Genomic DNA, 14,673 nt, shown 5'->3' on the forward strand with positions numbered 1-14,673 from the left:
GTGGGAGGTCAGGACTGTATAGCCCGAGATATTTAACAGCTTCAGTGCTCCCATTTCACTTGAGGTACTTGGGCGAGTCAAAAAAGAAAATATATATATATATATGTACATATATAGAGTAGATAATTAAATGTTCCTTCTTAATAATTCAGAGACTTCTCAAAGTTGGTCTTGAGGCGTGGAACTTGCTTTGAAAAATCTTGCTCAGGCACTAAGAAGAACACAGCTCATTACCTTACCGTGACTTGTTCTTATTTCCTTTGCTCCCTTTTGATTTGCTGGCAATTTCTTTTGTAAAATGAGAGAGCTTTTCATCCATTAGAAGATTACCTTGGCCCCTAACCCTGTTTTTAAGATCTATTAAGAGCACTTTGCTGTTGTGCAGAGCTGTGCAGGAGGAGGAGAGAAGGAGTCTCCAAAGATAATTTATCAGTGAGGAACGAAAGCACTTTCCCCTCATTGCTTGGGTTTGGCTTGTTCTTTGTGCTTTCAGTCTGCAGTTTCCTTTCGGATGGGCATGGAGAGAGAATGTGGGACAGCTCCTCTGCGTCCTGCCCACTTGCCCTTTGTAGCTGCAGCTTCATAGCTTGTTTCCCTGAGATGGTTTGTTTTGTTTTCCACTGTCTGGAGTAAGCTAAGCCAAGCAGTGCCTGTATGGATGCATTAGGGCAGCTAGTATGGAGCCCTGAGGCCTCGTTAGAATGAAGAGCTGAGGAGCAGTGGGGCACTAATGGCAAGTTTGAAGTGCTGGGATGGAATGAGAATAGAGACTGGAGGTGAGAGCTCATGCATGCGTTTGTCTGCTGGGCTTTGAACATTGCAGTGTTTTCCACAGTGTTTCACTTGTTTGTTGTTAACAAAGCTGATCTTGGAGCCCTTCTGTCTGAAGGTGAAACTGACCTTCCTTCCCATGCCCATAGGCCTGCAGGCAGATGCTGATGTCCTGGGAGTGTTGCAAGCAGTGCCACTGGATATCACCAGCACCCTCTGCTCCCAGAAACAGTTTCTGTCAAGAAAAGTGAATTTTCTGTTGTGAGGAACTGTTGCACTTCTAATTCTTAACAGATTCTTAAAATGAGCCAGCAGTGTGCCCAGGTGGCCAGGAGGGCCAATGGCATCCTGGCCTGCATTGGAAATGGTGCGGCCAGCAGGAGCAGGGAGGTGAGCATCCCCTGTACTCAGCTCTGGTGAGGCCGCACCTCGAGTGCTGTGTTCAGTTTTGGGCCCTTCACTACAGGAAAGATGTTGAGGTCCTGGAGCGTGTGCAGAGAAGAGCAACAAAACTGGTGAGGGGTCTGGAGCATAAGGCTTACAAGGAGCAGCTGAGGGAGCTAGGATTGTTTAGTGTGGAGAAGAGGAGCTCAGGGGAGACCTCATTGCACTCTACAACTTCCTGAAGGGAGGCTGTGATGAGGAGGGGTTTTGGCCTCTTCTCCCAGGCAACGAGCAGGACCCGAGGAAATGGCCACAAGTTGTACCAGAAGAGGTTTAGATTGGACATCAGGAAGAACTTTTTCTCTCAAAGGGTGGTCAGGCACTGGAATGGCTGCCAGGGAGGTGGTGGAGTCGCCGTCCCTGGCAGTGCTCAAGAGGCACCTGGATGGGGAGCTGCGAGATCTGGTTTAGTGCTAGTGGTGGCAATGGTGATGGGAGGGCAGTTGGACTGGATGATCTTGCAGGTCCTTTCCAACCTTGCAATTCTACGATTCTGTGATTTGCTGGAATAGCTGTTGGGTGTGTAAGAACTGATTTGTGCATTAAGGTCATTCACGTTCCATCAGAACTATAAAACAGAACCTCTTGTGGGGCTCAGTAACTCAGTCAGAGGTGATCCATCCTTTTAGGGCTGGCTGTGCACTCTGCTGGCAGAGGAAACCAGGGGTGCTGGAGCCTGGTTTTTGGGGTTGTGAAGGGACAAACTGGCTCTGGTTTGTGCTTTTCATGCAAGGTATTACCCAGGATGTTCCAGAGGTAAAGGTGAAGCAAAATAAGAGGCAAATGAAAATGAAGCTTTCTGAAAATGGAACTCTTGAACATAAAATAGCATCAAGAGTTACAGAAGTATGGGGCCAGATTTGAATGCTTTTAACACAACCTTTTCCATCCCCTAATTCATTCCCCTCTGCTATTAGCTCAGTCGTTTTAAAGTATACGTATTGCAGTCTTGGAAGCAGGTTTTAAGTGTCTTAATATTTCAGACCTATATAACAGATTCCTGCTAATGCTTAACCTTCAATTCTACTATTAATGCTCATCAGAGAATGTTTATTTTTAATACCAGTCTCACACACACACACCAAAAAAACAACCCTGTCATGACTACAAATACACATTCCCATCAAGTAAATAATCAAAGCAGCCCAAATCTCTTAGTTCCCTCTTCACCACAGCTGGTTTGGGCGAGCTGCAGGAGAGCCTTGGGATGGCCAGCACTGGTGGGGAGCTGCTTCGGCCTTTGGAGGGACTCAGATGCACTCATGCTTTGGGTTTTAGTTTTCCCTCTCATTCTTCAATTCAGATTTCTGTAAGGCTGAAAAAATCATGGGAGACTGAATTTGGAAGTTCACTGGTTTTGATCAATGTCAGTGGGGTTAGCAGCATCCTTAGGGAAATGCATGGGGCTGATTTTCAGGGCTGCCGAGACCTGCAGCTCCAGCTGGAGGATACAACCCACGGGTGCAGCAGTTCTTCAGATGGACATTCTTCACCTCCCGAGCCTGCAGGTCTCTCAGTGCTCTCTGGGCAGTGTTCTTGGTTCTCACATTTAGCATTTAGCTCTGAGATGTTTGATTTTTTTTTTTGCTGCTTGATGTTGCAGTTGGTCTTTGCTTCTGAGAACCCGCTGCAAGATGAATAATTAAGGCAGGCAGGAAGCATGGTATTTTAACACTCCATTCCTTCAGAGATGTCCCTGGCTTTCTTTTTTATGGTGTCTAAGCCAGCAGTGGCCTGACCTAATGACAGATCTTGGCATTCCCTACCAGTTTATGCCTTCAGAGATGCGTTCAGAGGTGCTGAATGTGAGGCTCAAGCCAGCTTTGCTCCTTATAATGACCAAATCTGGCTGCTCATGTACAGTAGGAAAAAAATGACTGTGTGCGGGTCTCTAGGTTTCAATAAAACCTACTGTGCTGTGTTAGCTTCGGATATTTGTCTGCCCCGAGGGAGTCTGCCTGCTTTGGTTGCTACTGGTGGTGCATGCAGAGGACTTTTTTGTGTTTTCTTTTCTGGTCGTGGGTTATGGTAATGAACGGAACTGCCAAGCAAGGCTTTATGTGGAGCCCCACCTGGTGCAATGAATTAGCCACTTCATAAACCTGGCCCAAATTTCCTTCTGAAATGGACCGTTCTGGGTTTCCGGGAGGTGTCAGGAGGCTTTGCAGAACTCGAGTTGATGAGATCTATGTTTATTCTGCAAATTTTGCTGTGCTTAGAGGGGTAAAGCAGGATGATCGCTGCCTGCTTTTCGTGCACTTAGTGCAGGAGTTAATGGGTCTTTGTGCTCTCCTTGCAGGCAAAAAGGTTTGTGTGGAAAGTCAGGCTCTTCATAGGAAAGGCATAGCTGGTTCCATTGCCGCAGCTGAAATTAGGTACTGAAGTTTGTGTCTGAGCACCTGGACATAACAGCTTCATTTCAGAGCAGCATTTCAGTATTCCCCCCATGATCAATGCTGCCAAAAAATTGGGTCAAGTGTAAGATTTTAAAGGTGTTTCCTCCTTGAGCCTGTCTAGTCTATCTTTAGCACTGTCGTTGCTGTAAGTACCCCAGTTTTCCCTTCCTTATGCAAAGCACACAGCAATGTTCTTTTTATGCAACTTGCAATCTCTGCCTACAAGGAAGATAACTGATCTGTCCCTGTAAGATAATCTTCTGCATGCTCTGCATTTCCCTAACAAGCTCCACGGGAGCATTCGGAGCTGAGGGTCCACACCTCAGAGCTCTGTTCAAAAGGAGGTCAGCAGAGGATCTTTCCTCCTCATTCTCATACACACCTAAGATTTTAGGGCTACCTGAAAGAGAAGCTCTCTAGTCAAAGGCTTTTTGCCTGCAGTGGCAGTAAGCAGAGTTTAATAAACTGCAGTGGGTACAGCTCTGCCCTCTGGTATTTCCTCAACACATTAGTTATGCTGGCATTTGGGGTCTGTAAACTTCCAGCTCCACTGCAGAAGCAAATGGAAACTTTTAAACCAGGTTAAACAGGCCTTGCAGCAAAGACTGGCAAACAGAAGCAGATGTACCTTTCGTCAGTAACATCAGATTTACGTTCATTGGACAAAGATATAAGCTGTTCTACAGACAGAGGCAATGCAGTGAGCAGCCTGCCCTAGGTCTGTTTCTGCCAGCCACCAGGTGTGTGCCAGCGCAGGTGGCTCACAGAACTGCAGAATGGGAGGGGTTGGAAGGGACCTTGGATGTCCTGGAGTTCCAGCCCCCTTGCCCTGGGCAGGGCTGCCAGCCACTGAAGTGCTGTGTTAAACTGCTGCTTCGATCTGGAACAAAATGTGCTCATTGGTGCTGTGTTGTGTGCATGCTGTGGATCTGAAGACATTACAGAGGAAGGAGCCAAACGTTACTGCATCTCCAAGCTCAAAAGGAAGACCTTAATAAGGACTGCTGAACCTGACTGGCTGCTTTGCAGTCACGAGGTAAGCTGTGTTTATTTTTCTACATTAAGTGAAGTCCAGCATAAGGAAAGACTTACCAAGTTGTCCAAAACAATGAATGCTGTGCTTTCACGTTGCTGCCTTGGTGAAAAAGACGTGGTGTTGGTTGATTGCGTGTGGAGATGTACTCAATAGACTCACTCTGACAACTGGAGGCATGCCTGCGTGCTGTGCTTTAATCATGCTATAAGGAATTTCCCAGGCTGTAAACTAAACACAGGTAACACGTTTCTCTACAACTCCTAATTCCGTACGTATCGCACACGGTACAGAGGGGTACACCTGGCATTCACTCACCAGTGAAGCTCTGGCTCCTTCCCACATATTACTCCTCGTGCAGCCCATGCTGCATTTCAGGATCTTTCCTGAAAATACCCTTATTCTGCTCATAGCCCTTTGATTCCTGCAGACGACCTTTCCCTGGAAATACATTATTGTAAGGCTTGAACTCTGAAGATGAAGGTAACATGTAAGACGTTACAAATATCGGTAGGTATGACCAGTGTGTTTTCCTTCACAGCTGCCCAGTGATACAAGAACGAAGCCAGCCTACAGCCAGATGGGAGGAAGGATGTGCCCAGGTCTGATTGCATCTGTACTGCAGGCTCTGATGAAATTAAAGCCGCTTCCTGGAGATTTACGACTGATTCCATTTCCTGGCTGTGTGGATGTGCCCTCCTGGTGGGGGATGGCATCTGGAGTTCTCTGAGGGATGGGGGGGGGTTGTTGAGGGAGAAGAAATTACAGAAGGAGTAGCAAATACAGCTTCAGAGGGGAATCCAGATTTTTAACCTCGGTTCTGAGAGATGTACTGTTTGATATCCAAGGAAGGGATGTTCTGTCACGGTAATCTGCTGCTAGAAAAACAAACTGCTTTGAACTATCAACTGTTCTTTGAAAGGCTAAGCAGCCTAGTGTTCTTGTCTGATATTTAAAATACTTAGGAAGTTACAGATTAACTGAAACATGGAAAATCCTTTACCAAGAGGAAGAATACTGGTGGGCTTTTTCTCCCCAAAAGTTTAGAAAGGCTTTTATTCTGAAGCCCTTTTGTCTGAAGACTGCTTTCTCCCTTCACATGACACTCACAGCAATGCTGAAAGTCCTGGCTGCTCTTTGCAGTTGACAGTATGCCAGGAAGAGCACTGAAGTCCAGAGAAGCCAGCCCAGTCAATTGACAAGATTTCCTTTGGTTTGAAGAAGCTCTCAAAAGTGATGCAAGCAGCAGCTCTGTGTTTTCACCCTCACAAGCAAAAGGATCTCTCCAGATGCAAGCCTTCGAGTGCTGCTAGAAAGCTATGAGTTTTCACAGAGTGCCAGTCAGCACAGTGTAGAAAGTCTGATCTCCCTCAAGTGCCAAAAGATGGTCCTCTGAGTCCTGACAGTGTCATTGGAGCACGAATTTGAGCTTATGCTGTTGCGAAGAATGCTTTGTAAATCCATCCCTTCCCAGTTATTTACCCACCTGTCTTCTGCTCAACTGGCCTTGTCACCCCAAGCTTATTTTCTTCTAGTCCATGCTGTCTGCATTAACTCAATAGCTGTTCTTTCCTGGGGCTTACAGAAAGCCAATCAGGCAGTGATAATTTCATCTGAGCACCCCCTGAGGACAGCTGATTTCCTTAACTCTAGTTAACCATGTAGTGTGTTTCTTATTGAGTCTGAATAACTCCAGCCCTAATCAAGGTAACAAGCTGACAGTGATCTCTGTGCTGCTCGGCTTCATCTCTTTCCCTCATCCTCCTTCCATTTTGCACATCTCTTAACAATGCTGAAAAATCTCCGAGGATGGCATTTTGCAATGTCTGTGCACACTGATATGCTAAGCACTACTGTAATTCTAATAAATAATAATAAATTAAACATATGGTTATGAGTGTTTGGGCACGTTAATGGAGAAGGATCTATGTGGTATGTGTGAGCAAATCTGGAATTCTGGCAAATTCCTGCCAGAGTTTGTTGTCCTGTAAATAGGCTGCACTAAGATACTCATAAAATCTGTTCATTTGGTTGCAAGCCCTCCAGGTTCCCTTTCTCAGCTGGTTTGACACTTTTCTGCTGCTGGTCTGCCTGCATTAACTGAGAGGTGATGCCTGTGTTGCAATTTGTGCTTTCCTTTTCCATTGGAAAGGCTTCTTCACTTGCCTCTTCTGAGTACAGGAAAGCCTTGGGCTGTGGAGCAGGTTCCACATGAGCCAGATCTCAGCAACTTTCAGACTGTGAACTACCATCAAATCCTTGTAAAAACAGGGGTCAAATGTCTGTAGGTGTGGGGCTGCAGAAGGCTTGACAATACCAAAGGTCTTGAATCCTTCATGCAAAATGGGTTTGAGGCTGATTCTCTGTAAGCACATGCCCAGAAAAACGTCATCGATGGGGAAGAGTTCTACCTCTCCACAAGCCCTGGACAGCTTCCTCATAGTGCAGCTGGACAGCAGGAAGCCTCCTCCTCCTGCATAGGCTGGGTAGATGCTGAGGCCATACATGGTCTCTGGAATGTAGTATTTACTCTTCCGGGTGCGGATAGGACGGGCATTGTAGATGATGTCCCCAACGAAGAGGTCCTCGGTGGGGTTGTGTCTCTCAAGGAAGTCAACGATGTTCTCGATGTTGACAAAAACATCAGCATCACCTTTAAAAATGAATTTCACGTTGTGGCAGAATTCAGCGGCCCAGTTCAGGAAGTGGATCTCCTTCAGGGTCAGGTTGAAGAAAGTGTCCATGAAATCCCACAGCAAAATGTCCCGGTACGCCTGACTCTCCTGCTGCATCAGGGTCTCCCACGTTGCCAGCGATGTCCTATTCTTTGGTGTCCCCAGGAGGAACACTCTCTGAATCTGCTCCCCATTCACCAAACCCTCCCTGCCCCAGGTTTTCCGGACAATCTCCCGTCTGTCGAAGTCTTCGACTACTGATTTGATAGCAATGAGCAGAAAGGGGCCTCCAGGTATTCTCCTGCATTTCTTGGGCTGGTTAATGAGGAGGTTGAAGTTCCTGTTGTCCTTGTTTAAGAGGTAACGCTTGAAATTGAAGGCAGAATCAGTGGATGGGGCTGGAGTTGCAGTTTGGACCCTGCCATTAGCCACTTCTGTTCGTCTAGTGATAGGAACTAATGGGGGTCTGGGTGCTGTTGCCTCAGTCAGTGTGGGTCTCCCAGGTGCTCTGGGGTCAGGGAATATTCTCTGTGTTCCTGAAGGCTTCTTCTGTGTCAGCTCCTTGTCCCCTTTGGGGGCTAAATACTCCAGCTGGGTGTAGAGCACCGAGCAAAGCGCTACCACCAAGAAAAGGGTACAGATCGCATCCCCCTTGAGATGAACTCTCATTGTCCCTGCGGTTTTCCTGGGGCTGCTAAAAGCTGTGGCTGAGCTGCCTGGCCCAAGCGTCCATCTGTAAATAAATGCGTGGCACGTCAGCAACGAGGATTTACAAAACCAGCCTGCAATCTCATTCTACTTATGCAAACACCAGGACATGTTGAGGAACTCACTGACAGACACACAGGTCACGAACCTAACGCAGAGCTCAGCGCTGCGGCTGTGACTTGGGTAGGTGCTCAGACACCGACAAGTCATCCCCAACACCCTGAAATACAGTGTGAAACCAGCCCTTCCTGCCCCCTCCCTCTCTGCCGAGTGCTTTCTGCCATTGCAGAGACTTCTCCACACAGATGGAGAACAATGGACAACACCACACTTTCAGATATCTTCAGACTTTAATTTCTTCTGCCATGGTCTCTTGGCGGATGGCAGATGTTCTGCGGCAGTGTTTGGTTGGGCCATCGCTGGAGCTCTTCCCTGAACGCAAAGGGAGCTCTCCCAAACCAGCAATGATCTGTGCCTTCAGAAGGGATGCATTAGGCACGCTCTTGAATGCACACGGGGCCTTTTCACCGCAAGTAATCTTTATAAAATATTAAACTATTCTGAATAACTTCTCTTCCATTATGAAGGTCGGAAGGGCCATGCTGCCTCTGCCAACTTGCTCCTAACCGGTAAGTGAGAAGCATGCAGATAAATCCCAGCGCACAGAAGCGCAGCAGAGACTGGCATTAGGAATGCCTCATTTACACATGAGAGACGAGGCTGCCCCGTGCGATACAAGATTTGATTCCCCACTTACGCTCTTCCCGGAGATTTTCTGTCTCATTCGATCAGTCCTTCAGCTGCAAGGAAAAAAAGAGAATTAGAAGAAGGCGGAAAGCAGGAGGCGAATCTGGCTCAGGGGAAGAGCTGCTGGCAGCCTCACACATACGTGAGTATGTATCTTGCCTGTGCTGCGTTACTAAAAGTTACCTTTGAAGATATTACAGTTTTCTTTGTTCATCTTTGAACTAGCTGAAGTTCAGCTGGCTGAGTGTTTGCGAGAGCACTGCTTCTTGGATGGATTCTAGCCTCAGCCAGGATCCCCGTTAGCTCAGTGGCATCCTTTTTCAGCAAGTCCTTTCTCACTATCAAGGTCTGTATCACATGCTGATGCTAGCTGTGAATTTTGGGTTGGCCATCACCTTTTTAAAGCTCAAAATGAGATGGACAGGCTTGTAATTATGAAGCAGGAAACCAGTGACACAGTGTTACTCCCATGGATCCAGTCAATGTGAAAAAGGCAAATTAATTTCTTGGCTACTCCATTACAGTTGTTAGATGCAGGTTTCTTGGACCTCTTCATTTGAACATTTTTTCATTGCTACTTGACCCCGTCTCCAAGTTACTCTTGAAGTGAAGAGCAGTTTGTCATCCTATGGCACCAGTTATCTTTTCCCCATGCACAGCTCCAGCATACACACTAACCTCTGCATTGCCCCACTCTTCTCCTAGTGTTACTTTCACAAGAGGTTTGCTTATGCCCCACTAAGGCTCTTTGTGCCCCAGGTAGATTTAAAATCATTTTCTCCCGGCTCTCCAAAGCTAGCATGACTTGTGCTCAGCAGGGTACGCCATCACGGCCCTCCAGAGTGAGCAGGAGATGCACAGCTCTGGGCAGGATGGATCCTGACCGTTTGGGTGTCTCCACTCATCTCTTTCCTCATCTTGATAGCAATTTTTTCCCTCTTTCTATACAAAAGTTTGATCTTATTTCAGCTGTCAGGCTCCAGATGGTAATTAGGGAACTGGATAAAAGTCCTGGCTCTTTCCCATGTTTAATTTTGTCAGCTACGGGTTTGGAATGAAATAATGGAACTCATGATTTCCATGACTTACAGATTTACCCTGCCAGCATCTCTGAATCTGGCAAAAATGGCCCACAAAAGAAGCCAATAAAAACCCTGAATTGTTTTAAGCCTGGGCTGATAGCCCAGATTTTCTTCTGTGTTTTCATTTATTGTAAGAAAAGAATCCGAAACAGCGATTTTCATGCTGAACTGAAGCAGTTTGGTGCTGAACAGACATTCAGTCTTCAAGAAGAGCCGCCAGCCTTCGAAGCGATCCCTTGATTGAGTGATGTGGGTTTCCTGGTCAGTGATAATTGTTTCCTTCTTTTGAGAGAAATGCCCTCAGTCGTCACACAGGTGTCAGCTCTGTCCTGTCCCTGAGTTTAGAGCGGCTGATGTCTGTGGCAGAGTCTGTCATGTCCCAAAGCCAAGAGGGTTATTCATCCGCCTTGGCACCGGGGGCAAAAACAACAACAACAATTACAGCGCTTTAAAGTGAGCAGATGTGTGATGCCAAACAATACAGCACATCCTTATGCCGCAGGACATAAGTGGAGATGCAGGACATGAGTGGAGAGCCCAGCTGCAGTGATTCGGAGCAGATCAGGAGGGTCCTGGCAGAGGTGGGGCCGCAGGGGCAGAGATGCAGGGCAGGAGGGCTGGGGGCATGCAGCTGGTGGGGCAGCGGGGAGAGCTGGGGGACCAGCTCCTGCTTTTTGAATGTTTGACAGGTTCTGACAAGTAGCCAAGGGAGGCTGCAATAAAAAACTCTCAAAAGAAAGATGATTTAAAAAATAAAATCTGCTCGCCCTTCATTCTCACTTGAATGACGTGAAGCTTTGGACTGATCCTGGAAATGTTCTTCTCTTGCAGCGGCTGCCACATCTCCGTTACTTGGCGTTTCTGCTCACACGTGGGGAAAAGCCTTTGGATACTGCTCCTGGATCCCAGTCACAATGGCGTGGTGATTCTGGCGCGCTGCTTTGCACTGGAAGAGTGGTGACTCAGCCTGCTCGACCTCGGGAAAAGCAGCTGTGATAGCAAAGCAAGCTGCAGATGTGCTACGTGGAGGAAGGGGATCCAGAACAGCCAAGCATAAAGGTGGTCAACCCCAGAGCGCGCTGCCCAGAAGGCGTTTCCACCCAGGTCTTCTCCCTCTCTGCTGGAAGGTTTGGGTTGTGCAAGAGAGGGGCTGGGCTGCTGATGGAGATGCCCTACCTGCTCCAAAGAGCTAAAGGAAGTGCTGGGGGCTCTCTGAGTTTCTGCGGTCCTCAGAGGAACCTGCAGAATCTGGGGTGTTGAGGGCGTTTTGAGGCAGCACTTGAGGTTTGGGCTGCTTGGCTTTGCTTTGTGTTGCTTGAACCAGTTTTATGAGAACGGCGCCCAGCGCTGGGCTCTGCCAGCAGCAGGGGTTGTTGTGTGTAACTGAAGACCAGCGAACATCCTCACACAGGAGCGGTTCAGTTTGAGGAACCCAACAGCAACTGCACAATGTCCACTGTGAGCAAACCTGCAGCTGGGACTGACGTGGGCCTCCAGCAGAAGGAGAGCTGTGATACCCCCTGTGCTCCTCTGCTCCATCTCCTTGTCAGCTCTGCCTGCTGCGACAATGGAACCGTTCCTGTGCCACATCTGCCCATGCGAAAGCCACGCAGCACCACTCACCCCCCGCCTGTGGTGCCACTGCTCTCAGCCCAGTGCTGCTGCTCTGACGTGGAATCCCAGCCCCCAGAGAACCTCAGAACAAATCCTGTGAGAAGATGCAGTGCTTCTTGGTTTCTCAACCCTGCCTCATCTGCCAAAGTGATGCTGGCCAGCTCTTATGCTGGTGAACCACGTGTCCTGGTGACCACGTCCTGTACATCAGGTCCTGCAAGTGCTGAAGACCTCTGGGACCCCCTGAAGAAATCTGCTTCCCGGTGCTTGACATTTCTCCAATTTCTGGGCTGTTTGGCAGCTGTGGGGATTTCACCAGCAGCTCACTTGACACAGCAGGTTATTAGATCTTCTACTCTTCTTTCAGCCTCTCCCCCCGCGCTGCCTTTCCCCTTGGCCCAGCTCTAGGAGCAGGCTCTCACTCCACGCCAGGCAGAGGAACAGAGCTTCCATTCACAGCGCTGCTTCCAGGTGATTCTGCCTTTCCTGCAGTCCTTCCCCTCCTGCTCACAGCCACGCTGGCCTCTGGCAGCCCATAGGGATGCCAGGAGCATCCTGGGCTCCTTGCACCTCCTGTTGCTTTGAAACACAGCAGATTGGTCTCAGCGCAAGTCTCATGCAAGACTTCATTTTGTGTCCCATGGGTGTTTGGCTCTGTTGGGTGCTGCAGGAAAACTTCAGCACCCAGTGCATGAAAGCATGCACAAAACTGCTGACATTTAGTGGTTTGGGCTGGTTTTGCAGCCTTTAAAAGGGAAAAGAACAGTTCTGTGTGTCTGACCAGGAAAAGAAGCCCTCTTTATTTATTGTCTGGCTGTCATGTAACAAGCTCTAGTTCTGGCATTACTTCTTTTTTGTTCCTGTTTCTTTTATTTGGTTTGGTGCAGGAAAAAAAAAAAAAAAAAGAAATCATGAAAGTGAATGCTGTTAGCAGCCTCGGTGCTGAACAAGTTCTGCGTGTGTGTGTGTGTGTGTGCTGTAGGACAGCTGTGGAGTGTCCCGTTTGCAGCTCTAGAATTAACAGTGGTGCTGGGCGATCCGAGTGTCTTGCCCAGAAGACGGGCAGGCTGAAACAAAGAGACGCCCTTTGGCACATTGCTTAGCGCAAAGCTCTACAAAAAAACAAGAAAAACAGTCGCTGTGCTGCCTAACCAGAAAAAAAGCCAGTCTCATTCCATTCTGAACTCCCTAAACAAAGTGAAAGCAGGTTTAATTAGCTGGATGTCTCCGCAGAGCTCTCCCAGGGGTTGGGAGCTGGAGCCAAGTGAAGGCAGTGTGAGGCCACCCGGTGCCAGAGGCTCTGCCCATGAGCAGACAGCATCCCCACTGCCATGGGGCAGGAGCCCCTATTTCTCTCCCAGCTCGCCCCAGTGCTGCAATGTGGGGCTACATCGGCTCCTATCTGGCCTCTCCCGTTGTATGACAGCCTCCTGCAGCCTGGCCTGGCCCGGGGGGCACGAGGAAATGGCAGTCACACGGTGTTGGTGCGGCTGTCGTGTCACGCCTGGTTACCGCTGTGAGAGGCAGCTCCACAAACAGGCTGACAGCACGGCACGAGCGTCTCGGAGCTGCCGAAAGTTCCTGCAAGTCGTGCTCAGCAACTTCCTGCCTCATTCTGCTCTTTCTCTTCCAATTTCCCACGTTTCTCTCAGCGCACAGCCATGAGAGCGCAGGGAGAGATTCCCATCCTCTCGCAGGAAAGAAGCAATTTTCTGTGCGTTGCGCTGTGTGGCCGCGGAGAAACCCCGGCAGCCGTTCTCTAAGAGAAGCCCCGAACTTTGTGCTGTGACAGCGACCAGAGACACGCAAGGAGCGCCCGATGGAGAGCAAAGCACAGCCCACGCGGGACCAGGGCCGCGCGTCCGGAGGCTGCGAGGCAAGTTCGGGGTCCCGCAGGCAGACACGTCTCAGGAGCCACGGCGGAGAGGGAAGAGCTGGCAGAGGGGAGCGCGGCAAAGAGGAAACGGGAGAACTCCCACCGCTCGCACGGGGCACGGCTCTGCCCCGACGGAACGCACGCAATGTCTACTTACATCCCATTCGATAGCGCGGATCCCGCGTCCCCTCGGTACCGTCCCGGCAGCGAGCTGCCAGGCAGGCACATCTGGATGTAGTTAGCGGAAGACATTCTTCAGCCTTTCAGCAAAGCCGAGGAAATTCTGGCCGAGCCAGGCGGGGTTCTCCCCTGCACCGCTCTCACACTGCGCCCCCCCCGCCCTCCCCGCGTGTCCGCGTGGTGCCGGGGGGCTCGGCCCGCGGGGGTCCGTCGCGATGGGGCCCCGTCTGCCCGAGGTCGGTGGGGTGGAAGGAGCGGCCGCACCGGGGAAGCAGCTGGCTGCGGACCCAATGCCGGCACGTGACCAGCGGCCGTGCGCGCAGCTGGCCTGCGGCACAGAGCGGGGGACAGGATGGGGTCCCCTGGGTTCTGCTCTTTTTCTGGCTGAAGCAGCCAGGAAAAAAAAGAGAAAAAAAGAAAAAGAAAAGATTTTTTAATTGTAACTTTTTTTTTTTTTTTTTTAAACAGCATTTGTTCTTTCCCAATTTAGCTTTTTATTTTATTTTGTTTTGTTTTGTCTTGTTTTTAATTCCATTATGATTATTTACCTCTGCAAAGGTTGCAGAAACTGAGGTTGGGTTCAGTCCTTCAAGAAGGAAACTCAACCTGGCGTTTGTTCCTTTATCCTAGCAGGGAAGTGATGGGAGGTGATGGAGAGCTGAGCAGAGTCTGAAGACGGATCATGGAATCACGGAATCATTAAGGTTGGGAAAGACTGCTAGGGTCATCGAGTCCAGCCATCCTCCTACCAACATCACCCACTGCCCACGTCCCTCAGTGCCACATCCCCACCCTGGGACACCTCCTGGGACGGTGACTCCCCCCCTCCGTGGGCAGTTGTGCCACTATTTCAGAGCAGAACTTTTTCCTAATAATCCAGCTATGCCAAAATTCCCTAAACACCAAACTAACACCCCCGCCTTCTTCCTCTTATTTTAAAACTCTTATTTTGAATTACTTCAGCACAAAAAGGTTTTAACAGGAGCTGAATGGTTGTCACCACCTACTTATGGCAGTTTCTGTTTCTGTCTCTTGGTTTCTCTGTTTCTGCACTGGACGCACTGACCACTCGTCTTCCCAAGACTGGAGAGTGCCCAGTGGGACCTCCATAGTATGCCAGCTTTTTGTTTATGCCAAGCTTGTCATA

General features: G+C 49.1%; 1 protein-coding gene across 1 annotated transcript; it reads right to left on the reverse strand.

Moving 5' to 3' along the window:
* Nucleotides 1-4,633: 4,633 nt before the first annotated feature.
* B3GNT9 (UDP-GlcNAc:betaGal beta-1,3-N-acetylglucosaminyltransferase 9) lies at nt 4,634-13,802 on the reverse strand. The gene is made up of 3 exons (XM_052685305.1): nt 13,504-13,802; nt 8,785-8,827; nt 4,634-8,052 (listed from the first exon to the last, which is right to left on the reverse strand). The coding sequence occupies exon 3, from the start codon at nt 7,986-7,988 to the stop codon at nt 6,741-6,743; it is 1,248 nt and encodes a 415-aa protein (XP_052541265.1). The 5' UTR covers nt 7,989-8,052; nt 8,785-8,827; nt 13,504-13,802; the 3' UTR covers nt 4,634-6,740.
* Between the last annotated feature and the right edge of the window lie 871 nt (nt 13,803-14,673).

Source organism: Tympanuchus pallidicinctus, unplaced genomic scaffold, assembly GCF_026119805.1.
Source record: "Tympanuchus pallidicinctus isolate F22 unplaced genomic scaffold, pur_lepc_1.0 scaffold22, whole genome shotgun sequence".
Taxonomy (NCBI): domain Eukaryota; kingdom Metazoa; phylum Chordata; class Aves; order Galliformes; family Phasianidae; genus Tympanuchus; species Tympanuchus pallidicinctus.